The sequence below is a fragment of the Cryptomeria japonica genome, chromosome 10 (genome assembly GCF_030272615.1).
Source record: "Cryptomeria japonica chromosome 10, Sugi_1.0, whole genome shotgun sequence".
Lineage (NCBI taxonomy): Eukaryota > Viridiplantae > Streptophyta > Pinopsida > Cupressales > Cupressaceae > Cryptomeria > Cryptomeria japonica.
In genome coordinates, this window is record NC_081414.1 from 10,796,842 (window position 1) to 10,824,250 (window position 27,409).

The 27,409-nt window shown below is 41.8% G+C and overlaps 1 protein-coding gene across 9 annotated transcripts in view; it reads right to left on the reverse strand.

The window, feature by feature from the left end:
* The window catches only part of LOC131069374 (uncharacterized), a 163,825-nt gene that overhangs the window by 58,730 nt on the left and 77,686 nt on the right, over positions 1–27,409 (reverse strand). For 8 of the 9 annotated variants that reach the window (XM_058004753.2, XM_058004751.2, XM_058004752.2 and 5 more), the window contains 4 exons: positions 27,006–27,057; positions 26,731–26,853; positions 26,207–26,575; positions 25,705–25,773 (listed from right to left, as the gene is read on the reverse strand). In XM_058004753.2, coding sequence (XP_057860736.2) covers positions 25,705–25,773; positions 26,207–26,575; positions 26,731–26,853; positions 27,006–27,057 — 613 coding nt within the window. The remainder of the gene's footprint in view (positions 1–25,704; positions 25,774–26,206; positions 26,576–26,730; positions 26,854–27,005; positions 27,058–27,409) is intronic. The other variant, XM_058004755.2, reaches the window with a different exon arrangement.

The following is a 27,409-nucleotide window of genomic DNA, read 5'->3' on the forward strand; positions in this document are numbered from 1 at the left end:
TTCATTTAGTAACATAGTACCTTGTCTGTACAAGACGACAGCGCGTCGCGCTGGTGTCCCTATTCTGTGCGCTCATTCTCGGGACAAAGGCTTAGCAAGGCTGTTCGGGAACTCTGTTTCTTGGTCATTTATTTTATTTTGTATTTGGGTTTACATTTTTCATCCCTTGGCTCACCCTTAGCGCCAGTATAAGTGACGTATTGGAGGGCCAATTTGTTCTCTTGGATTCATCATGCTTGAGGTAACAAATTTCCTCCACTACAAAAATGACAGAAAACTAATACATAGTGCAAATTCAATAGATTATGCAAGTTAGAGATAGTGCAAATGACTTGCGATTACAACTTCGAAACGACAATTTTGATTGATCAACTGACTTCTATAGTGAAAACACTTGAGGGATTTACATTTAGGGACAACCCATGAAATATCCCTAACAATAATTTCACTCTTTTTCATTCAACATTCAAAATTATAGAGCAACGGATTTGATGTTTAAAGATGGATTGTTGTAGTTTATTTCAAATCTACTGCTATCTATGCTAAGTTCCAGTTTTTGCAAGATTGCAGACTTACTTTATAAGTGAAATAACCAGAAAATCAGATTCTTTCAATATGCAATATGTTCCCAATTTGTCAACTCCACTATACCTGTCCACAAATAAGTCTTGACGATTACAAAGTTCAATCAGAAATTCAAAGAGAGCAAAGTAATCAGCTTGTACCTTAATCAACCTACTAAATAGCAATGGAAGACCACCCTTACAATAGATATCGATATGAATAGTTTGAGCCTACGTTGGAAGTCACAGGGCACTATCAACCTTAGAACAATCCACCCAGAGGTAAAGAGCCTCAATTATGGAAGAGTTCTTGCCCAGAACGAATTGTGCAACTTAATTATAACTCACGGTTGAGGAAGAAGATTTCTATCAGCTCTGCGAATAATTTCTTCCTTGTGCCATTCGATACAATCGTCCCTGTTCAGAATGGTGTGCCGATGATGAACCTACAATCAGTAAGGAAGTAACGGCTCCAAGTATGGAAGGTTGCGCACACTAATGATCTCCAATAAGACGACGCACAGCACCAGCAAATACTTCACAACTTTGCCAAACAATATCAAATCAAACAATGGGTTGCAATATTAATCATAGTATTACTCATGCTACGGCTTCTCAATATTAAATGCCAACTCAAATAGCCCGATTATTAATATTCACCACAAATCGAGCCATGACTCACAACATCAATCACTTAGCCAATAGCTTCGATCAAATGATCAAACTCACCACTAATAATATTACTACGCTATTGCATAAGGAAGAACCCTCAATATGAAATAGCGGTTCTAAGCACATTCACAGCAACATGAATATTTCAACTTTCTCCTTGGCTTAATTCTCGCATATTATTATGGATTGTTAATAATCCTATGTTGTTCTTGTCTTGATGTAGCTTACACATAGGCACCTCACACACCGGTTCATTACCACAAAGCATAGATTCAATTATTTCAAGTTCCGGATATAAAATGATATTACTTTATGATCGACTATCTGTAAAGTTAGAGCTCAAGCCCAAATACATGTATCTCACAGAGCCAATAATACGCAGAATATCAAAACCTTATTCTTCAAATAAGGGATAGAAGTAAATATCTTTATTCTCAGAAACAAAACTCAAAACCTTACAAATTTGTCTCTAACAGAGACTTCACAAATTTGTCCAGATGTAGACTTTGTCGCGAATCCACCCTTTAGGAAGAACTAGGTTTTCCTCCAGCACTTCTGTCAAACTCATGAAGATTTCTGACTCTAGAAATCATAAAACATTTATCGAATCTTAAGCATCCCAATACATCATCAAGTACCCCTTATAAAGACCTCCAGGAATAATCTAGAAGATAAGATAGGCCGACTTGCTCAAGAAATATATTTAATAGAGTGATATTATAATAATACTTTGATATTTAATTAAATTAATTAATATTAAGTCATCATTTGAATATTTCATTTATCTTGTTGACAGCTTAATAAATATCAATTTAATTTAATATCACTTAAAAAATGGGGACATTACAACCCAACAAGAGATACTAGTGTAAGAAGTTTTAAAATTGGGTGTGTTATTAATAGGGGCAACACACATTTGGCAAATAATTTAAGAAAAAGAAATAGGGGGTGTTCTTGCACGTCTCCTCCCTAAATTTTGAATAAGCCTCACAATTAATGCTAGTAATATGGAGAATTAAAACATCACATATGCAGGAATTTGGTGGCATCTATGTTTGCTCTCTATGGTGAATTGTTCAAGTTCACGAGATAAAGAAGAAATGCACATAGAACATATAACCAGTAACTTCAATTATAGTCAAAACATAATTTAACGGTCACAACGATATGGCAGAGAGATGTTTCCTTTAATACATTCCAAAAGCTAGTACATCAACATTATTGTCGGGGTTCCCTTACATGGCAATATATACTACCTGACGGTTGGCCGAGGTACCAACCGTCGTAACTGACACGGGAACCTTCACGCCCGACTCTACACATAACAAAATAACATAAACTATAACTTAAGAGTTTTATTCCTAATTACGGCCTAACATCAGCCCCCCCAAAAAGAAGTCGTCTTCCAGACAACGGAACAAAATGGAAGTTGATGAAGCAAAACTGGACTAATGTAGAGAGGGATGAGAGGGCGTCCTTGGACGTGCAGACCACTGAGAAGTGTTGGCCTGCTGCTGAAACTACTGAAGGCGCTGGGTGGCTGCCAATTCCCGCTCTCGTGCCATCTTCACCATATGGGCCGCCTCAAGTACTTTGTTGCAAGCCTTTTGAAGCTCCTCACCCTGTCCGTGCAACTCTTTATCCTTCTCCGTCGGGCTAACTTCCAATCTCGCCACCTTGGCTGCCAATTCGGCCTTCTCCTTACCACTCGCTTCCAGGTCCTGAATATACCTAGCCACAGTCTCTTCCAAGGATGTGACTCGAGAGTGTTCGTGAGCCAACTGCTCCTAGCTCTTCTAGATGTGATGGGCCAAAGTTTTTCTAGCACCCTCAGCTTCTCGTATCGCTTGATCTCGTTGTGCTGTCACGACCTCCATCCTCACTATTGTTGTCCTCCGATGCTTCAGGACCAGGTCTCGGAAAGCCATCTCCACCCCGCGCAGAGAGCCATAAATGTCGTTCTCTTCAATGACTATCTCATTGGCCATCCACGCATTAACCATCTCAAGGGTTTCTGACTTTGGCCAACCTTTGGCCGTGAAGCATTTGAAAAATTCTCCCTCGTAGTCCTCCCTGACGAAGGATAAAAGCCGCTCAGGCACTCGAGCCAGCCTGCGATCATGCCCAAACTCCACATCCTTCACAATGTGGCCGACATCATTCAAGAATTCTGCCATTCACTCCAACTAAGATACGCATTGCTGCATGGTGTTGAGTGGGTCCATTGGGTTGGGCTTGGCCAACTGAACTACCAGTTCCTCTCCATGAGGAGAGGAAGATTCCTCTCCTCCCATATGTTCCTGAACCGTCCTGTTCACCTCCAATGCCTCCTGGTGCATCTGTAGATCCTCTCCCCCTTTGAAATCTCCTTCGTTAGTGCCCAGTCTGCCATCCCTGCTAGGTGAAGGTGGCACCTCCTGCAACTCCTCCATTCATACCCCAAGAGTCTCCAACAGCCACGAATCGATGGTCTGCTCCTGATGAGTAGTACGTGTGGGGCTCAGCTGTGTTACAACTACTTCCAAACCAGACGGTGCCCTTGGTGGCGGTGGTGGTGAAGCCTCTACTTCCACCACATCAATCACTTGTGATGGTACTTTCGGTGCCCGCTCTTTCCTGCGTGGTATTGATTGACTACCCTAGCCAATGTCCAACGATGTAGGTGAATTCTCCGCCACTGTCACCTCCGTTGCCCTACTGTTGTCTCCAACTCCTTCGGCCACCGCCCTATTTCCAACAATATCCACTTCAGCCACTGCGCGTGCCTCGACTGGAGCCATTCGGAATGTATCCTCCTCACCACTCTCCTCATCAAACGAGGACGCCTCCATGACTTCCTCTTCACGGGCCTCACTTTCTGCACTTGCAGAATGTCCAACATCCTATCGTCGTCGCTTCTTCTGCAGTTCTCCCCCAACTGTCATGGTATCCAGATGTATCCAAAACAAGATGGGTGGCTTGTACGGATCCACTCTTGCTAGCGGCTGCAAGTCGTCTCTCTTTTCTACAGGGACTTTTGTACAGACGGCATCGAAAAACATAGCAATGGCATGGTTCGACATATAGAAGACCTTATGCTAGAGCCCTAGGCATTCTCGAATACACTCAGAGAGGAAGGATGCGCAATTGAACACCGTGCCATTCCTCAACTCGTTCATTAGGTATAGCATCCACACGATGATGTCGGATGCTCTATTGACTCCTGTCAACTTACTCTTGATGATATCCATTATACATCGTCATTTTGCATTTGCCAAAATTGTTCGCTTCACCCCACGACTACTTCTAGATACTATCTTGTTCTTCTTAAGTCAAATCTCCACGACAGACAAACCGCACCAATTGTTGTTTTTGTTCAAGGGTCATCTTCCTTTTGATCACCGAACTACCCTGGTTCGGAAATTCCAAATATCCTAGCAAACTCTGCAACTGAGAAGGAAATGGTCATATTGCAGCCACCATATCTTACCATCGACCTGTGTGTATGCCTGTCATATCCTGCCACCATCCCCTTCAGCACAAGTTCAAATTCTTTGATGTTAAATACGAGCATGGCCAGAATCTTATCCACGCCTGCTCTCTTCAAATTCCGTTTCATGATATTGGCGTCATTTGTCTCTTCCCACCATGTGTTGCAGGTCATTGCCATTCAAGCCTTCCCATGTCAAAAATTGTACCGTCACAAGTTCGTCTCTCTGTACTCGTGCCCTGATCTTCTTCCCCTTGTCACTTCCTGGTGTAGCCATATTCCCTGCGTGAATTATTTTGCCTTTGTCGTTGGGGTTCCCGAAAGCAATCCTTGTCATACTGGGATCAAGTCTTATAAGCTTCAACTTTTTGTCTTCTTCCAACTGTCCCGCCAGATGTACATTGTCGTTGTTAGGGCCATTACCCCAACCATTTCTACAATCAACTGAATTCCGCCAGTTGTCTTTGGCGTACGGAAATTCTCCTTGTCTTTTCCATCCGTACCAATAGTACGGAATTTGTGTACCAGCCGTACGAAATTGTGTACGGATTCCCAATGTACAAACTCCCTTTCGTACAGGTTTTGCGAAGTTCCTCTGTGTTTCCTCCATACAAAGTTTCTCCTAACCCCGTACAGATTTTTCTTAGTTCCGTACGGATTTATGCAAACTTCCTCCTCACCCCCTCACGCCTGGTTTGGATGGTCATACTAGTACGAAAATTGTCATCTGTGATTTCCATACTAATACCGTACGAGTTCCTTGTCACCCGATTTCCTATTGTACGGATATCGTACAAAATTCTTCATGTTCCTGCAATCCCCGTACAGATGTCGTACGAATTCCTTCTCGTCACCTGAATTCCCTCAACTGCAATTTCCGTCATATGGAAATAGTATGGATTTCTTCCCTTCGCGTGATTCCCTTCTGCAAATTCCATACGGAGATCGTACGGATGTCTTCCTACCATCCGATTTCCTCCCTCTGCAAATTTCGTACGAAAAATGTACGGAATGTCCTCTTCCAACTTCCGTACTGATATCAGATCGCGTTGTACAGATTCGTACGAGCTTCCTCCTCTGCTCCTGCTAATATCTCGATTTTCGCCGATTCTCTAGCTGTATGATTTGTTGGAAATGGCCCCTCGGGGAAATTTATAAATATTTCTCTCTTTTAGGGTTAGGGTGAATTGCAATAATTTTCTTTTCACTATATTCAATTTTTCCCTCACTAACTTTATAATATTCGCTTTTTGTTTTAATTTTTTGATAATTCCTAACCCCTTCCTTTTGATGTTTAATTCATGCCTTGCTTTTTCTATTTTTAGTACCTTCCTTTTAAAATACTCTTTTAATTTTTTAACTTGGAAAGAGTATTTAATTTTCAGTCTTCGTACATTTAATTTACTATGGTACCCGCCAACTTGCTTCCCCCGGATACTTGTTTTAGTGCTTTTTACCTTAGGTTGTGTCGCCTCTTCCTTTTCTGCTCTTACCGTTTTTCTTTGCTTACGCAACTTGGCTTTTTGTTCGGCGTGTTTCACTCTTTTACCCGGTTTAACCTTATTACTAACTTCTTCTCCCTTCGACCTTTTGCCTGGTTGAACTTCAGCATCATATGCATCTCCCGGGTTCTGCATCTTCCTTTTTACCCCAGTGGGATCTCCTTGAGGTCTAACTCTGATCTCCGAGTCGTGCAGCCATGCACATACATGCGGTAGTCTCTCGTAACACTCCTCAAGGCAACACGTGCCCACATACTCCAAGTCCCATATTTTGTCCAGCAATGGTGTCGGTCCTACTCCCTTACAACTTCTATCTACGTATCGACCTCCATACTATTGGTACCATGTCACTTTCTCGCCATCCACCTGCGGTGGGCCCACGGGGTTAGGGATTACCTAGTAAAGTTAGTTAAGGTCATCTTCCTGTTTGTCGGGTCGTGATGCTATCACAAATAAATCTTCGGCCTTCAGCACCATCTTCAAACACGGTCCCAAGGTTGCACCATACTCCTCCAAATCTACCTCTTCTTCCAAGTCGACTAGTTCCTCTCCCTTCTCGGCAAGTTCTGCCTTCCTTTTAGCCTCTGCTTCTACATCAATGTCATACGCAATATAGCCTTCACGAAATCCTTCGTATGGAGCTCTCTTCCTCCAAGGCCCCGTGATCCTTATCCATACGACCGGATCACCAAAATAGGCATTTGTAAGGTGCTTGTGAATTCTAGGTATGGCGATGCCTTCGACTTGCTTGGGCACGAGTCTTTCTTCTATGAATGTGAGTGGCTTAGCCCAATCTTCGTCATGTCTGTAAGGCTCTCCCGCGACCACAGGATCTTCCTCTACTTCCTTACTTCTTCCAATGGTCCATGTTAGACACAATGCACCACTGAGAGGGGGGGTGAATCAGTGGTTCTCAAACTTTTTCCTTTAGCTATCCCTATGAAAGTATACTAATTAACAGATCTAGCTGAATGCAGACTCGCTGGTTAGTGAGGACCCTAAACACAAATGTATTCACACACAGGGACATCACATAACACCAGTATGTACGAGGAAAACCCAAGATGGGAAAAACCTCGGTGAGCAATGCTGCTGGAGTCTACTGCTCCAATCCAGCCTCACAATCAAAACTCTGTTACAATGTTTAGGGCTACAACCCAAGGAACTACAACCCCTGATTTAGGGCACCAACCCAAGGAGCACCAACCCCTGACTTATTTATGGGCTACAACCCAAAGGAGCTACAACTCAATGTTCACAAAGATAACTTCAAATACAAAAGTAATACTACTGTTACAAGTGAATCTTGTAACCATCTCATATACCTCTTTTTGTCGGTGAGACACCTACTCAGCTATACCGGCTCATTCATCTCCTGCTTTCTTGCCGATAAACTCTACCGGTTCACCTTTCCTCTGTTTTGTTCTACTGCACCTCCTCCTCACTGCTCTGCTCTTTACCGGTACTATACTCTGTCGGTTCTATGTCTGCCTACTCTACAACTTCCTTCACTTCTGCTCTGCTCTTCACCAGTACTGTTCAATCCAACAATAAGAATAATAACTATAGTTAAAGTCTCAACCCGAAGTTTGGACATTCACTCTGTGAACTTACTATCTCCATAGCTGGTGTTCATTTGATTGTCAACCCAAGGACGTAATACTTGAAATGGGTCTACACTATATATGCATTAAGTTCCTGTGATAGCTACCCTGCATTACTGCAGCAACTAACATCTATGCGGGAAAAGTAAGAATGAAAACAACTGAATGGCTACAGGAAAAACTCTGCATTAACATAAAGTTCACTCAAGAAATACTAACTAAGTCCAAAGCTGTCAAACAGGAATTACTCTGTTTGCTTTGCCTGCAGGAACAGTCAATGGATCTGTTTCCAATGGCTGCAGGAACAGTCAATGCAAGTCTACTGTAGTGAAAGAAGAAAACTAATTTTAACAAAGGCACAGGAACACTCACCAAGTGGGCCCCCTTGGATGAGTGCTTCCAGGCTTCCAAAATAACTCTAAGTGCTCAGAGTAACATATCTTTATTCATTGTTTCTCAAAAGTCGATACATTATTCAGAATCAAAAGAAACTCAAAACACTCTACAACTTTATTTCTAAATCTTCTGCTCTTTTTCTTCTCTTTTCTTCCTAACCTCTGAAAAGAGACAAAGACACTTATTTAAAGAAAAACAATAACTTCCTACAATTAGGATCACACCGATGAGAAGAGGCGGAGAACATTCATGAAGGAGAACAGTCGGAGTTAAGCCACTAAAAACGTGGATCTAAACCAAACCACAACCAAAACATAGCGTGGTGGTATTACAAGATTTATGTCCCACTAGAGGCAGACATAAATGAGTCTTGTGCGCCTACTTCTCCCCTGTCGTTCCTTACGCTCATTATCCTCTTCGCTGATTTGAACTTTTAGTCGCCTCCTTGAATATCTCAAACTGCAATTGGTGTGACTGGAGAACCTTCTCCGCAGCATCTCATTTATTCCTGCAATTCAAAAGAGAGAACATACAAGCATACACATATCTATTTTAATTAATCATAACATCTATTAATTTCACACATGATATCGCCTATGACAATCTGTATGGCAACAGGAATGAATCACATGCCTGCAGGAATAACTAGCAAAGACAAAACATGATTTAATGGGCTCAATTAAATTCTGAAATGCATATAGTCAAACTTTAATACATCATTACCATCCAATTATATAAATCAAAACATGACAAAAACTTATGAGTTCTAGGAATAAAAGGAGCTAATATCTCAGCTCAAGTACTACACTCTGTCGGTCCTCTGTCTGCCTTCTCTACAACTTCCTTCACTTCTGCTCTGCCAGTATAAACACTACCGATTCTGCACTGCTATCGGTTGAACACTTCAACCTGATTCCCCCTCACTCTCAGTCTCTTCTCAGAAACTCGTTGAGCACTTGACTGATTTGCTCTCACATGCAGAAGTAACACTCAATCACTTCGCAACAGCACTCTCTTCTTTTCTTCAGCAGCACCCTTCAATGAGTTTGGCTTCCTTATTTATAACCTGGTTTTCCCGCCAAAAGCCAATTCAAATCTCAGGCGGCTAGGGTTTCCTCATCAACCTCGAGGAAAACCAAACCCAATTAGATCTTGTCCGATCTAATCTCCCAGACAGCCAATTGTACATCTCCGCCATTAACACGCCTTCCAATACACGTCTTCTAATCTTAGCAACCACGACCTCATCTCTCGACCTACCTCTGTCAAAACGCCATTAATGCTTCTGATGTTTCCTTCTCGAGGTCTTCTCACAATCTCATTTTCTTGCTTTGATCCAGGCACCACCAACTCAATGATTTGTCTCTGTCACTCACTCTTCCTAGAGCCACACTCTTCTGATCTAATCCACAAATCACAGGATCCATATTGAATGCACAACAATAGAAACACCTCTCTCTACATGGCACTCCACCGACCTCTGCATGCTTGCCACCTCATCTCTTCGTGGCATCCACGTCGACATCCACCTCTGCTAGGTTTTCTGTGTCGGTATGGATTGAATCACCGACCAACTCCATTACCGAGTTTATCTACCAGTAAACTAACCCTGTCGGTCAAACCCTCAAACCGGTTTGTCATCAACCTTGCACTCTGCTTCTCTTCCGATGGACTATGCAATCTGTCAGCACTATTGCTAACATGCCTTATGCACATCTTCATCAGATGGGGAGTCTTCTTCATCTGCACCTCGTCCATATTACCGGTGACGTTGCATACCGGTAAACACTCTTGATGACACCATGTCATCAACCCTCAGCAGACTTCATCTACAGTCCGGCCATTTCCCTCTGATTGCATCTGCTCAGCCTTGCCTTCTCCCTGATCAGCTCTGATCATATCTCAGTCGGTTTGTCAAAGTGACAAACTCATCACTCTTCATTTGTATCGGCATCTCCACATGCCTTCTCAGACAATCCAGTGCATATCCCTGATTTCATGCACTCGAGGCATTCCTTTGATTCACCGGTAGATCCGGTGTGAGCCTTCAAACACTGTCAGTTATTTGCTTCTCATGATGACTGCATCTTTATCCGGTGGGAGTCCAATTGTTCTGCAACCACACAACATACCAGTGAACCGTTCATCCTTCTCCTCCAGTGTTGATGTGATTTAGGTAACATTTTGCCTCTTCATAACAAAAAACAGCTCAAGCACTTTGCCCATCCTGCATGTACACTGGACATAATCTTGTCGGTTCACAACCACTCACTTGGTTGATTTGTCTTCTCCATGTCAACACATCACTTACCAGTTGACATCCTTTCCTTATCGGTGACCTGCAACACAAGGTGATATCAAAGATATCTCAACCTGTACTCCTCCATGATAGTGTTGTACAAACATCTTCTTCTACAGGTAGTCATCCCATACTGGTTGACATCAATGACAATACAATGCCAACAATCTGTTGACGTGTTTTTTATGACAGCATCTAACATAGAATAAAGTTGCCTAACGGTCACTTCACTCTCTCTTGATCAAAGTACGATTGCATGCTAAGATTGTAGGAAGATCAGACAATCAACTCCAAGGTTCCTTTATGCTATGGACGTGACTCAGTTGGCTGATGTGTTTGCTGGTAATCCAAGGGGCCTTACGTTTGCATCATTCTTTCACTTCTTTGTTGTGGCTGGAACTCCATCATCGGATATGGCAATTCTGTGATGTTGCTGCTTTGAATAGACTAAAATGAACTGAAAGTGAAGGGGAAAAGGGTTTAGAAGGATCTAAATCTACTCCTAAGGGCAGTGATATCAACAGTTAATGCTTCAGTGGACAAATTCCAAATAAACCAAGCTCTACTTCGCCAAGATCAACCACAACTCCGCAAGAACCGATGCAATCTTCTAGGGATGCTAGAGGATTTTCAAATCGAGAAAGTACATTTGAATACCAAAAAATGGCGCAATCCAAACGACCATCCACAATCGAACTTAGCACAAATTTAGGGGGTTCAGGCTAACTTTACACTGCAACTTACAATCAGCAAGATGCAAAAAGTATGAACCATGGAAATTCATCAAACACCATTACATTCTCCATTGAAATCAAAGCACTATACTACTTCTACTCTAAGTGAGGAAGGTGAAACCATGCAAGCTTTGAAAAAATAATTTAAGTGGACACCATCAGAGAACAATGTTTCATTGTTATTATCTCAAAACTTATTGCAACAATTTCATACAAGTCTCCCTCCTGTTACAAATGAGGGGGGTCGCCCCTTTATATAGGCTTCAAGCCCTAGCTACATGCAAAACCCTAATTAGGGTTTGCCCAAAAGATTCTCCACTCAAGATGCAACAAGGTGGGAATCAACAATAAATACCCCATAAAGCCCATATACAATTAATTACAATTCTGCCGAAAATGGCACCCATAAAGCATTAGCTAACCATTACATTTAAAAAGTGCGCACTGTGCAATGAATGTACCCTCATGCAAAAATTGCCCATGATTCCCTAAATGAACCATCATCTCCTGAACGTGACGGTTGCATGCAGAAGAAATCTGCCATAATGCCATAAATGTGACGGCTGCATGCAAAGAGATGCTTCATTAATTCAGCGTGCGTTGACTCGGCTGCCACTTGGCGAGAAAACCTTGGAGAGAGAAAACTTCAGGAGAGAAGAATTTGATCCATGAAGAATTTTCTTGAAGTTTCTCGAACTTTCCTTGCTCTGGACGAGATTTTTTAATGATTTTCCACCATCTCCTATTTTTTGGGGAATTTTCCACAAATTAGGGTTCCACGGTCCAGGAGAGAGAAAATTCCCTAAGGACTCCAAGTCTACCATCATTTTCAAATTCGGATGATTCTTGATGTCGGAGAATGGATTTTTCAATTTTTTTCCCTCGGGGCAAATTTCTTGTTCAATTCATCCTTGATTTCTTCCTTGCCTTAGAAATTGTTTTTTCCACCTTCAATTCATCTCGGCGTGGAATTCATGTTGTGAAGGAATTCTCCTTTGGAAAGAAATTATTCTTCATGCCTTAGCCAATTTTCATGATTTCCAAAAACTATGTCCTGAAGGAAGAAATTTCAAACACTTAGTCAATTTTTCACCTTTCCTAGAATTTTGTCTCAAAGGAAGGAATTTTCATCACTTAGTCAAGTTTTTTCACTTCCCTGGAATTTCTTCTTCTTGGGCGCAATTCTTTCTCGAGGAAGCAATTTTTTGTGCTCTTTGAATTCCTCACATCCGCAAGGAGCTTTTTGACCACTTTGCCACATTTCCTATTTTTTAGGAATTTTCCTAAAATTTAGGATCCGGATCCAAGAGAGAGAGAATTCTCTCTCGATTCCAAATCTACAAAAGTTTTGAAATTCGAACAAGATTTGGTGTCTAAAAGTGGAAATTTCAAAAAAATTCTCAAGGGGATTTTTTTGCTTTTCATTCCTCCTTGGCCCTTTGACTTTCATGCCTTAGACAAATTTTCAGTCTTCAAGCTTAAGCATGGAATTCACCATGTCTTGGAATTTGATCATTTTCCATGCCTCCAAGCACCCCTCAATTTAGCACTTTCCATTAGTCTAGGGCGCTATTTTGCATTGGTGGAGGATTCAATGAAATTTGTGAATCCTCCATGGCTCCTTGATTTTGGCGCCCAGCTGGAGAGTAGTGCGGAATTTTGCATTGGTGGTGGATTCAATGAATTTGTGAATCCTCCATGCCTCCTTGATTTTGGCACATGTCCTTCATCTTGGGCAGAATTTTGCATTGGTGGAGGATTCAATGAAATTTGTGAATCCTCCATGCCTCCTTGATTTTGGCGCTTGTCCTTCATCTTGGGCGGAATTTTGCATTGGCGGAGGATTCAATGAAATTTGTGAATCCTCCATGCCTCCTTGATTTTGGCGCCATGTAAGAATTTTTGATAATTTTTCCAGACTTAGAGAATTTTCCCGAGCTTTCCATTCTAGGAGTGGGCTTCTAGCACTCAACCATCATCTGGCTTTCTCTGTATGCTTTCTGACTTTCCGGAATTAGAAATAGTTGCAAATGGTTGATCTTTGTCACCATGCCTGAATGGTCCTGTCAGAACAAACTTTCCAAAAATAGAAACCTACAAAGTGTCAGCGTTAGACCCCTAGACAGGATAAAGAAATGACTTACTATAAATAGAAACTTACTCAAAATAGTAAGTTTGATTTCTGGCAAAATGACGACATTCCGGAACTCAGTAAAATCCCTAAAAAATAGGAACTTTCTAAAAATAGAAAGTTGCTCCATTTTGGCTCAAATTTTACTGGGAGGTTCCTTGAAGGGTTCTGATTCCAGTCGTATGTTCAGTTTTTTCAAAACCCTAACAGAAACTCGTAAAATCTAGGACAAAAGGAAGAAACCCTAAAAAAGGACAAAACAGGCCCTAGACCTCACCAAACTCGCTCAAACGAAAAGCGGAGTAAATCCAAATGACCCTCGAACACCTGCAAAGCGAAGAAACTGACGAGACTGTTACGAAAAGACCCCAAAAAGGCAATCCAAAAGACTGGGAGGGCCTAAAAATTAGGGGGTCCCCATTTGCAATGGGGCGATGTGTGAAAACGTCACAACACAGTCCAATCTCCCTTCATTGCGTACCCCAGCATGTTGATTGATATGACTGGTTTATCACGTTCCTGATACAATTTCAACTTTGAGCCATTTACAAGGTCCCGTATTGGGTTATCATTGTACTACTCCATTCTTCCCCAATTCTTTGATTTTATAGGGCCCCAACCAACGAACTTTGAACTTACTGGGTCGAAGTTCGTTGCGGTCGTTATACTTCAGATACAACTGACCAGGACGGAAGTTCGTCAACCAGAGATGTTTGTCGTGCAAGTACTTCCATCGGCGTTGGGCCACTTCCGTCACTCACTGTGCCATCATCCGACGTTTGTCTAGAGGTTCATAAGACAGGCATTCAGACTCTCCTCGTCTCCCAATCGATTGTCAACAGCAATTCGTAGGCTTGGTACAATGTACTCCGTCGGCACCACCGCTTTGTAGTCGTACATAAGTTGGAACGGGGTGTGACCCATTGTCACCTTGTATGTTGTACGGTACGCCTAGAGTACTACGAAGAGACGCTCCTCCAAGTCCTCCTATTCTACTCCACATGACTTAGAAATAATGGAGACGAGTATCTTGTTTGTGGCTTCCGCTTGACCATTTGCCCGCGGATTCTATGGATTGGATAAATTGTGGAAGATTTTAAATTCGATCGTCATCATCCAAATGACCTGGTTAACAAAGTGAACTCCCTGATCACTTGTGATCTAGATAGGGATCCCGAATCTGGTCATGATCTGTTCGTACAGGAACCTCGTCGTACTAATGGTAGTGTTATCCGGAAGAGCTCTGGCTTTCGCCCACTTCGTCAAGTATTCTGTGGCAACCACTATGTACCAACATCTATGCATGTTGCTCACTTTCAGGGTTCCCACAAAGTCCAATCCCCATCTTTCGAACAGTTCATGCAGCTGAGAGGGTGTTGTGACGTTTTCACACATCGCCCCATTGCAAATGGGGACCCATGTTTTTTGCTCGTTTTGCTCGTTTTCGCTTTGCTTTTTAGGGTTTTGGTTTGGATCCAGTCGGTTTTGGGAGCTTTTTGAATTTCCTTTTCTAGAATGCAAATTTTGAATGCAATGAATTCGCCAGAATGGTCTAATTTTCAATTGGAATTTTGAATGCAGAGCTTAAATTTGTCTAAGTGTTGAAGATGAAATGTGAATTTTTGTCCAATTGAATATTTTTGACCAAATTTTGACATTTTTGATTTTTGATCCTAGGCATCTCTAATGATTTGTTTTCGCCTTGTGAAGTGTTAAAATGTGTAAAATCATGCTATTTTGGCCTGTAGGAGCAAAATCGCTCCTGTCCCTCAGTGAAGGACGGGAGCTCGTTTTCAAATATTTTACTATTCCTGCAGGGTCAAGATGAATTACGAATTGGAAGTGATGGAGAAAGGCGAGATCTTTCCATTGAATATAAATTGAAGATTTTCATAAGCACAGAAATGCCTCCAGGAGCAAAATCGCTCCTGTGCCTCAGTGAAGGACCGGAGCTACAAATCCAATTTTGCTTTGTCCTTGCAAGATTTTAACGTCTTGACGATGTGAAAAGGTCCAAAGAGGTGCATTTTATCAAATGAATATAACTTGAAGCGCTGTCGGGGAGATCAACAGGATAACAAGTCCGGCTTGAGTAAGGTCCTGATCCTGAAATTTGGCTAAGTCTGGAATGTCCTGATCCTGAATTTGACTAAGTCTGGAAACTGACAAACCTCCAAAAACTAGATTTTGCAATATAACTCCTGGAGGTCTGAAACCACTCTCAAATATCCTGAAAGTATATATGGAATATAACTTAAAGTATAAGAAAGAAGAAACATAGAAGGAAATGTCACTTAAGGAAATGTCAAACATAGAAGGAAATGTCACTTATACTTAAATGTTATATTCCATTAAAATTATCCTGATAAAGAGTGCGAAAAGTCAAATTTCGCTCGTGTCCTTCTCCAAGGGTCCAGAGCGAAAAGCGCACCTGTCCCTCTCCAAGGGACCAAGGCGAATCGCTCGTGTCCCTCACCAAGGGACCAGAGCGAAAATGCTTAGTTGAGCCATTCCTGACCTTGTTTGGACGAATCGAGACATCATAGGCATGGTGAAGGACGAAATGAGCATGATAGAGCATCCAGACTTGATCAAAAACAATGAAATGATGAAGTTTTTGCCTAGAGGGTCAAATTCGCTCCTGTCCCTCACTGAAGGACCAGAGCGAAATTCTTCATAAGGTACGATCTGGGCAAAGATCAAGCAAATTTTATGTTCGAAGGCAAGAAAGGAGGTCAATCGAACCCGTTGAAGACAAATTGAAGATTATCAAACGTCAACAAAGGACCAAAATGCTTAAGTTCGCTCCTGTCCCTCAGGAAGGGACCAGAGCGATTTTTGTTGTAGATGATTTTCTCGCCAAATTTCAACCGATCTCAAGGCATGAATGAATGAAAGGAGGCATTGCGAATCCGTCGAATATAATTTTCGAAGGTGATGAAGTGAAATGAGGCCCACAAGAGCAAAATCGCTCCTGTCCCTCTCCAAGGGACCAGGGCGATATGATAAGTATGATGTTGTTCCTTTAAGTTCAAGACACTCCAAGTTCGAATCCAAGGTGGTGAAGACATTTTAAGGCGTCCTAATCAAGCGCAAAGTATCAAAGGTTGCTAACATTGAAGAATTTACACCAAGATTCCCAGTTCGCTCCTGTCCCTCAGGGAGGGACCAGAGCGAAATTTGCATAAAGGCTCTAAATTTTGAAAATTGATCACGTTCCAAGTGTCCAAGGGAATCAAAAGGACATTCAATCGCAAGGATAAGTCAATCAAGTTCGAAGATCCCAAGGAAAATGGCAAATTCAACGTAGAAATGAAGACCTTGGACGTAAAATATGCAAGGATCATGACCAAGGTAATGGATCGCTCCTGTCCCTCAGTCAAGGACCAGGGCGATGAGGTACGTATCCTTCATCTTCAAAATTTGGCGCTCAAACACATTTTTTGAATTTATTTAAATGCTAGAAAAAATCGATATTTAATTAAAAGCATTTAAATAGCGCATGGTATGTATTTATTAATTATTTTTGCCTTTGTAAAAAATCGAAATTTATTAATTAAAAATAAAGGCATTTAATAATTAATTATTAATTTAATAAAAATCAAAAGGGAGCGCTTGGTATTTTAGAGGTCGGCCTTTATTATTTATTTAAAAATCGTTTTAATTGCTATATTTTGCAAAAAGTCGGCCTAAGGTCAATATGAAGGTGAGCGCCTATAAAGGAAGGTGTTTATTTCATTTTCACATCATCATTTATCATCTCTCATATGCAACTTGGAGAAGGCAAAAGAGGAGCGAATTTCATACAAAGGAAGGGCGAAATTATCATTCAAGAAGAGGAGCGAATTCAATCAAAGGTGGTGCGAAACTACTATCCAAAGGAGAGGCGAACTTGAAGTTTCAAGTTAGGCGAACTTGCCAAGGACATTGAAGAACACATCAAAGATTCCAAGGGTGGCGAATTAATAAAGAGGACGTTCATTATCCTTCAAGATCAAGTCAAAGGCTTCAAATTTTGATTTTTGCCTAGGCAAATTCCTCATTTTGCATTCTAGAGTTAGCTCTCTAGTGAGGTATGGCGATATGGATTTATTGTTTTGATTTTGATTGTTCATCGTCATTTCCTTAATTTTGAATTTTGGAATTTTGAATTCCTAGCTCAAGAGTCGTTTTTAGGAAATGATTAATAAAGGACTTATCATTAAGTTTCCTAAAATTTGCTCTCTAATTTATGTTATGTATTGCAAAATCATGTTACTAATTTTGAAATGTTGTGTAGGCATCAAATGGAGGTCTCTTCAAGGAAAATCAAGCCGGATCCAGGACGGTCTTCGCTAGGACGGTCTTCGTCGGGACGGTCTTAGCCAGGACATGGGCGACCTCTTTCAATCCAGCGTTCCAAGGCGAGGTACATCATCCTGCACATCAAGGACGCAAGGAGTTAGAACAAGGGCTCGTTGAAGAAGCAAAATAGTTCCAGATGAATTAATTAAAGCAAGCTTCTCAACAACATCAAGTTGAATATCTACCAAGTTCCAAGTGTCAAATGAGGTGGCGTCCTAGTCATCATTTCTCCAATCAGTGAAGTCCATCTCAGCATGTCCAGATTCAATGTACTTAACTCATGGAAGGTGGCACAAACTCTGATGTACCTACCCTGGCTATCCATTGGTCAATTTTTCTAAAAGGGACATGTGTCCAAGCAATACAATTTTATCATTGGTCAAACATTAAATGTTATGTAATGGTTGTAACAAACCCTAATTAGGGTTTTCATTGTAAAATCTTGGCCATTGATCTTGAATTGATCTAAGCCATCAAATTGTATTGTGGGCACTATATAAGCCCAAACATTTCATTTGTAAAGGAGAATTAGAGAGAGATAGTTAGAAATAGTTGAAAGTAGTTAGTAGTTAGAGAGTAGAATAGGAGGACAAGGCAAGAAATTGTTGCCATTGATTGTAAACAAACTCCATTTTCATTGAAGTAATGGTGAAATATGTCGTTTTTCTTGCAATTTGCATGGTTTCTTGTTGAGTCTTCAATCTTAGATGGTAGATGATTAAATGAATGGAGGGAATGTGATTGATTGATGGTGGAATTCGTACATCCATACTACTAGCAGTTTGTTGATTGCAAACTTGCCTTGTGTAGTCGACTGGAATCGTTCAGCTTAAGCTCAATTTCAATTTGTCGCCTCTTCATTGATATGCATCAACTTGGATGGTATCTATGCCTGCGGTGATGATTTGAACATCATAAAGCTTCCCTAGAAGATCGCACTAGCCTTGTGTAGATGTTCCATTGATGTCAAAACAAGACCTAGTTGGAGTTTCATCAAAAATCAAATCATTGCTCCTACATTCTTAGTGTTAGGATTAGATCCTCTCTTCGCCCTTATCCTTTTTCCTTTTTTTCCAAATCTAAGTTAGTAAGAGCCTATGTCCAGAAAAGCAGATCGGAAGTTCAATGTAAGTCCCCTTGTGATTCCAGCAAATCACATCGTACCACGAAGAGCTTATCCACACGTAGAGACCCTACATTAAGGAACCTTGGAGTCATCCTAACTGATCCTTCATGCGAATCTTCAGCAGTTAGAGACTTTTTTCAAGAGAGGATAAGATGCCCTTAGGTATTTTATTCTGTGTATGATGGTGTACAAAAAACACGTCAACAGAGGGAAATAGGGGCATGAAGTCCCGTTTAAGAGGTTTCCCGCATGTTGGCATGTGTCACATCCAACCACCCATTCGCACGCATCATTGTGCAAGGTTGGCCACCACAATCCTGCAAACAGTACCTTTCGTGCGGTAGCATCAGGTCCCATGTGGCCTCCTGCCAATCCGTCATGAGCTTCCTTTAGTACACTCGAAATTTCTTCCCGCATCACACATCTTCGCAAGATCTGGTCTGGTCCCATCTTGTATAGTAGGCCATTGATCAGTTGGAAGGTTTTACTTTTCAGTGCCAGCTTACATTGTTCCCCCGATGGCATGTCTCGAGGAAATGTCGAGGTTGACAGGTACTCGCCAATGCTCTCGTACAAGGGAGGTAGTACGGCGATTTGAAAAAATTGAGCGTCTAGAAAGTCCTCATTTACTCCTTCCGCGGGTTCTCCGGATTCGATCCTTAATAATTGGTCTACAATGACATGACTCTTCCCTGGTTGTACTAAGATGGTGAAGGTGAACTCCTAAAGTAATAACAATGATCGGCTTACCCGTCCCTAGATTATTGGCTTATTTACCAAATACATTACAGCTTGATGGTCCACGTAAAAAGTGTATGGTGTCGCAAGGAGGTAATAGTGGAACTTTTGTACGGAGTACACCATTCCTAGTGCCTCCCTTTCCATCCTGTTGTAGTTTCGTTCAGCCTTGGAAAGCAATCGACTGGCGAAAAAAATGGGGTGATCCAATCCCTATACGCCCACCTGTGCCAGAGTGGCACTAATGGCATAATTGGAGACGTCCATGTGAACATGGAACTCCTTGTCCCAGTCGGGGTACGCGAGGATTGGTGCACTCACCAGTCGCGACTTTAACTCCTTGAAAGCTTCTTCCTGCTCCGTCCCCCACTTGAACGGTTCTCCCTTGCTTGTCAACTTGTCCAATGGACAGGATACTTGCGCAAAGCTCCTGATAAACCTCCTATAGTAGCCGACATGTCCGAGAAAGGATTTCACCCACATGACATCCACTGGACTTTCCATGTTTACAATCACCCCTACCTTGTCGGGGTCCATCTTCAACCCTTCCTTGCACACAATGTGCCCCAACAGCTTCCCTTGTGGTACCATGAATCGGCACTTCTTGGGGTTTAGGGCCAGTTGGGCCCGTCGACATCTTTCCATGCACTCCCCAAGCGCATTCAAATGGGTTTCCTGCTTATTGTAGATAGACCAGTCATCGAGAAATGCCTGGAAACTTCGAACCGACATCCCATCAAAAATGTGCAATATGATCTGCTGGAAGGTTGTCAGAGCATTACACAAGCCGAAGGGCATCCGATTGTATGCATATACTCCATCCTCCACTATGAATGTTGTTTTCAGCTTATCTTCTTCCCCGATGTTGATCTAGTTATATCTAGAAAATCCGTCCAGGAACAAGTAAATCTCGTGGCCCACTACCTCCTCCAAAATGCTATCAGTGAACGGAACTGGGAACGAGTCCTTGATAGTCACAGCATTCAGGCATCGAAAGTCCACACATATCCTGATCTAATTTACTTCTTTAGAGAGATGACAATTGGCGATACCCAGTCACTGGTTTCTACCTTGAATATAATTCCGGCCTCCAGCATCTTTTCAATCTCTTCATTCACCTTTGTTGCATAGTTCTTATTCATTATGTATGGTCTCCTCCGTATGGGTTGGGCTCTAGGTACGAGGGGTATACGGTGTACGCACAACTCCAAAAGCATCCCCTTCAAATCCTTGTACGTCCAGGCGAAGACGTCGTTGTACTCCAGGAATATTCTGAAGGCTACTTCTTTGAGTACGGGGTTCCAATCATCCCCTACAAGTATCACCTTCGGATCGTCATCTTTGCCCAGGTTGACCCTCCTCACGTTTGATTCCTCGTACTTGATAGCCTTATACCATTCAAACAGATGGGTGGGTGTTTCATCCACCCGTGCCACACCCTCACGGTACTCCCTACACTCCAGAGGGAATGCTTCCTCCGAACCATCACTTGAATCTTCGATCTCACATATCTACAGCATGTGGCACTCCGGATGGAACACTTTGTACTCTTCCATCTGCCAGTGGAAAACTCCGGCCAGAGAACTAGTTTCATCCTCGGAGCATCCTTCCAATTCCAATACGCCTTCGTCATTGGGTTCCATCATCCCCTTGCCTTGTTGGGAACCACATTCCCAATTGTGTGAGTCATTCGAGTCGAAATCAGATCATGCCAATTCCTCGCTTACAGCGTGGTTCTGTAGGTCAATTACGTACTTCCGGCCTTCACTCTCGATGGAGAGTGTATTCCTCTTCCAATTATGGTTTGCCTTCGCCATAATCAGCCATCCCCTCTCGAGGAGGGCATCATAGGCCTTCCTCTCCAAAGGAATGACCACAAAATCAACGAAGAAATGTTGTGTGCCCACAACCACCTTTTGTGCCATGAGGGCTCCAAGAGGTTTGATCTCGTGTTGGTCCGCACCGACAAGGTGGAAGGTTGGTGGCCAGAGTGTTGATTTGTTGAGACCCCTCCATGTCCACAATCATGTTTGTCAATTTTTGTCGCATTATTTCCATTTCCACCACGGTCGGCTTCCAACCGATACAATGAGAAACATGGGGTCTATGGCAATCGTGCCAGGAAGTTTTGGTTCTGTCATGGGGTCCGTCCTGGCGGATTTTGCTACCACCGGACGGTGTTCTTGGTCGACAGTGTTGTCACCGACTGTATTTGTGAGAGCCATCCTCAATTGTGACATTGTTTGCAGAAGATTGAATACCCGTATGGGTATGGCGGTTTGCAACATCTGCTTGATTATAGTCTTTTCGGGCCCTGACCGAAGTGGGATGCTGGCAGCATTGTGCGAGGCTCTTCTTTCCTCCGCCATCGCCCATTCAATGTCTACTTTTGTTTCTCAGAGTCTCTCTTTCTCCGTACGGAGATCGAGATACACAGCCTTCTTGCTTTGCAATCTTGTGATTGCCAGTACCACCTCCGGTTCCTTCACATCCAGCATATTCACCCCTTTTGTTTCGGGCAATCAGTGTCCTCATGGTTTCTCGTGGTTGGGTGAGGAGCACTTGTGTGCTCCGTGTTTTTAGATTGTACGGGCAATGCCTGATGAAATGCCCCAGCACTTGACAGATGTCGCAAAAGGATTTTCGTGGGCATGTTCCCTTAGTGTGACCTTCTGCCTTGCAGTCGATACACCATATTTTTTTACCCTCTTTTCCATTCTCCTTGTCGGCCTTCAACTCTCTCATCATCCGCATCATATCCCTTCGGAGAACCTATACGGCCTTGGATTCACCATCATTGTTTTCATCCGTACCGTCATCGTCGCTTGCCCTCCTCTTCCCTTTGGATGTTTTGTTTTCACTTTCGATGTCCATTGCTCTGTTGTAGGCTTCCTCGTACGATGGTGGAGGGACCACCTTCATCTTTCTTCTGAAGGACGATACGAGTCCCTCCACAAACCATCTCTTTTTCAACCCATCAGTCGGTTGATTCTCCATCTTGTTTAGCAACTCCTTCAGCCTACAGTTATAGGCCCGGACACTTTCACTTTTCCCTTGCTTAGTAGTATAGATCTAGGCCACGATCTCATTATCATCACTCAAGAGCTTGAATTCCTCCTGGAAGCCCCTCTTCAAAGCATTCCAACTTGTTTTGTGTCGGGCATCAAGATACGCATACCAGTCAATCGCGATCCCCCAGAGAGTGGCAGGGAACACTTTCAACCAATAATCTTGGTCATCTTGGTCGTTCACTTCCCATATCGTTACACATGTTTTGCAATGTCGTACAGGGTCCTCTGACTTGTCGCCCACGAATCTTGGAAGTTTTTGTCTCTTTGGAGTGTTATGGTTGTGTGCCATTGTTTTACCTGGAAGGTACTTTGTGCTGCCAGGAAGGTACCATATGCGTTCGACCAGATTGGACTGTTCGGCTCCATAAGCGAGCTTTCTCTGCGTCCCCCTCTATCCTCCACACCTTGGTCACCCTCACTCCTATAATCCCTCCTTCCTGGGGTTTTTGGCTCTGGCCCTCCTATTTTTGACTGTTCCGCGAGGGACAAACTCTCAATTCTATACAAATTACTTTCAAAGAGTTCGGCGACCTCACCCTGCAGGTCCCATGCGACCTTTTCGTCACGGTCGGATTGCTCCGACGGATTGCTCTCAGACGGAGTTCCGATTTCTTCACTCGACGTCGAGTGAGCGGTCTGGTCGGCGAGATCTTCCTCCGCTATGTCCGGCAGTAGTAGGTTGCTTGCAACCTCTACCAAATGGTTCCACATATGTGGTTTTTGCCTCTCCCAACTACGGCTCCAACTCTTGTTCTGCCTTTCCGGACTCTCTAGACCTTCGGCAATCTCCCTCAACCGACGTCTCCGTTCGTTTTGTTCTCTGATACGTAGGGATCTTCGTACCGACCCCTCGCCTACCTCTCCGTTGGTACCAGTACGCCGTCGGTCTTTATTGGGACATAGGGGCATTAATTGTCGGGGTTACGACGTCTTCCCGTATCCCTCTCTTCCTCTTCCCTACGGCTCCATTCTTCGTACTGTTGTAGGATTTGCTGCCAACGACATTCACGGTTGGTTTCTTCCTGTCGGTCTTGAAGTTCAATTAAATTTTGTGCCAATAGCCTCGGAAGGCTCCCAAGAAGATCAAAGACTGGTGTGTTGACCGTGAGTTCACCACGTATCGTTCCTTCAGGAACAGCTCTCTCCCGAGCCTCCCTCTGCACGTACTGCGTGACAGAAACATCCCACAGGTCTACCAAGTCCTATGTCAATTGATTCTCTCGCGCTTCCACCTCAGACAATTCTTTGTGTGTATCACTGTCAGTAACGATCAATTGCTGATCGAATGGTCGACCCATTAGTGCCTACTACTTGCCGCCATATTGATCTCCAGAATTCGAATCGGCAACGACACCAAAATGTTTGCTCCCTATGGTGAATTGTTCAAGTTCACGAGATAAACAAGAAATGCATGTAGAACATATAACCAATTACTTCAATTATAGTCAGAACGTAATTTAACAATCACCACAATATGGCAGAAAGATATTTCCTTTATTGCATTCCAAAAGCTAGTACATCAACATTATTGCCGGGGTTCCCTTACATGGCAATATATACTACCTAATGGTTGGCTCAACTACCAACTATCGTAACTGACACGGGAACCCACATGGCCGACTCCACACATATCAAAATAACATAAACTATAACTTAAGAGTTTTATTCCTAATTACGGCCTAACAATCTCAATACTATTCCAAGAATGCTATTTGGCTCAAAGTTTAAGCACTGCAATTGGCAAGGCTCAAGAATGAGAAAATTCAAGTCAAAGATTGAATATTGATCTTTCAGTCAATCAATCAGTGCATCAAATAAACAGGCAGAAATGCAGCAACTTTAGGAGCTAGTCAAAGATGTGATAAGTGGCTCCAGATGATAGCAACTCCATCAATGACCATCGATTGAGATCAAGCTTTTTTTGCATTGTTACAATTCTAAGCCATTCCTCCAAACCATAGGAAGACAACATATTCATAAACAATAGAAATTCTAGGCAGGGAAAAGACTACATAATGTCAACATAAGTTATTTTCTACAAATAGAGTTACCCCAAAGGTAATACCTTGTCAGGCATTACTGCATAATTGATCCATAAAGATCAGCAAAATATTTTCCCTTGGCAAACAACTAAGAAAACCATTAAATGCAACATAAAGGTGAAATTATGTGGTTTTGACCCTCCAAATTGGCAGTTCTCTTTGTGCCAGTGGAGATTCCACTCAAGTCAGTAGTGGTTCTGCACAACTTCTAGAGATGTTTGTGACAGTATCAAATTCATTTCTGAACAAACTGGCTGCATTTGTGGCAATGGTGATTTTTCCCCAATCTGACAGGATGTCCAATAGCAGCAATTCCAATTCCCAAGAATTGGCAGAGCTTTGGTGTATGCAAGGGCAATTCTATCATCAGTTAAAAGGAGAAGGCATCATTAATTATAAGCAAAGGAGCAGAGAAATTGAGTAGCAAGTGAATCAATTGATTGCAAGTTGCAGAAAGTGCAGTGACAGAGAGTTGAAAGAAGTGTATTAGTTTACTGCTGTGAGCACACTCTGTACTTTGTTCTTTGTAATTGCTGAAGTTGAAGGAAGGAGGGAACGTAATCAATTGCACTTCCAGTTGCATTTCCCCACATTGGCTTTTCAGATTAAAATTCCTTGGTTTACATGTTTCATTCCGATTTGATTTCTCTTGCTTGGTTCAAGTTTTCATTTCCAGAAATAATGCACACTAATATTTCCATACTGTACATTCAGTTTGCTGGCATTTGAAATCAAACTATAATAGGAATTGTTTGTGATGTTTTACTAATTTCAAGCAAGTAGAAAGTTAAGTATAGATCAATTACGAAAGTAGGAACAAGCAAATAAAATACAACTTTTCAGAAAGCAAAGGATTAGTATGGACCATGTTTGACAAGAGTTAGAAGCAAATATAATCCAGATTTATTTTGCTTCCCAATAAGCCAGAGATTAATTATTTTACATGGATGAAGGAATTCAAGAAATTAGAAATCGTGAATCATAGAACACTTGCTGTTAATGAATCCACTTACATTTCTAAGAGTACAAAACTCAAGTAATGTCTCTATAAGCAACTCCAATGGTGCCACTGCATTTGCAAGCTTTGCAATAACAAAGGATCGTTAGTTTTGTTACTCATATAGCAAAAAAAAGCTTCTTACACTTGGTTACAAAAATATTCTCTATGCAAACACATTTTCTTATTTATTATAGTTGACATAATTCCTCCTCACAACAAAGCTGCCATAAGGTGAAAAGCTATTTCACATATCATGGAACTTTATCAAAGATGAACAAAAAGACGAGTACGGTTATAGAAAGTTCTGATAAGCTAAAATCCTTGACACATTTGATGGTAAAAGAAACTAAAGCAAATCATGCTTTCAAAAATCAACTACCTTATGTATATCCCATAAATTGCAGGCATTAAGATTTGCCAAAATTGCAATGGAGAATAAAATGTATTATCATATATGGAAAGGCATGTCATTTCCTGAAGGACATCCAAAATGATAATGCTGTGAGAATGTTTACCTTAGCTAATATGGCATGAAGATCCAAAGAAAGTGCATGAAGTTTGTCAGCTTCAATGTCTTTGTCACCATTAACCATATGGCCACCCTCAGACAAATCATTGTATACCATATCATTAGACACTTTACTGTTCTGTTGATAAGATCCTTGTGTGCCCCAAAGCAGTGCATATATATCCATTTCACATAATACAAACAATTGTGATACTATATTTGTCTCCCATCTTCGATTTTCAGCTGGATCCCATATTCTCCGTAACTTGTATGAAAGATTGATAATTGTAGCATCTGCATCTGATCTTGAGCTGGCCCCTTCTGTTGTTACATACTTTGGTTGTGCTGTTTTTTTCCTGCAAATTAGTTGTTCTTCCTGCAAAAATAAATCTAAAGAATGAAACTGATACTGATAGTAACTTGGGTTCATGAGGAAATAGATCCATTTGATGCCAAAAAAGGATTCCCTTTAATAAACATAAAAAAGGAGGACACTAAAGGCATCTCTAGCTACAAGTAAAATAAAATCACCTGCCCAGGACTGCAGTCATGCTTTCTCTTTGAAGTTGGAATTGCATCTGAACTTGAGCTGGTTCCTTCTGTTGTCACATGCTTCACTTGTGCTGTTTTCTTCCTGCAAAGTAGTTCTTCTTCCTACAAAAATAAATCTAAAGAATGAAATTGATACTAATAGTAACTTGGGCTCATGAGGAAATAGATCCATTTGATGTCAAACAAAGATTCCCACTGATACACATAAAAAAGGACACAAAAGGTATCTCTAGCTACAAGTAAAATAAAATCACCTGCCCAGGACTGCAGTCAGGCTTTCTCTTTGAAGTTTGAATTGCATCTGCTCTGTAACCATCCAAGATTCAACTCTTAATGTAAATGAACATATGTAAGATGCTGCCCTACTTGAATTAACTACAAATGACAGATTACAATGTGCAAAATGCTGAAATTAATGATTTTTAGCTGCTGAAAATGAACCAAAGTTGATGTGATATGAAACAATATGAAAACTCAGCAATAAATAATATTCAAATAAATTAATCTGGAAAGCCCAATACAGAGAATACCAGATGGAAGTAAAAAATGCTTTACTTCATCTTCTAACCTTGGCCAAAACCACCAATTTGATAATGAAAAACCACCACAGATTCAAAACTGCTTGATTAATGCTTTTTACGAATGAAACTAGACATAT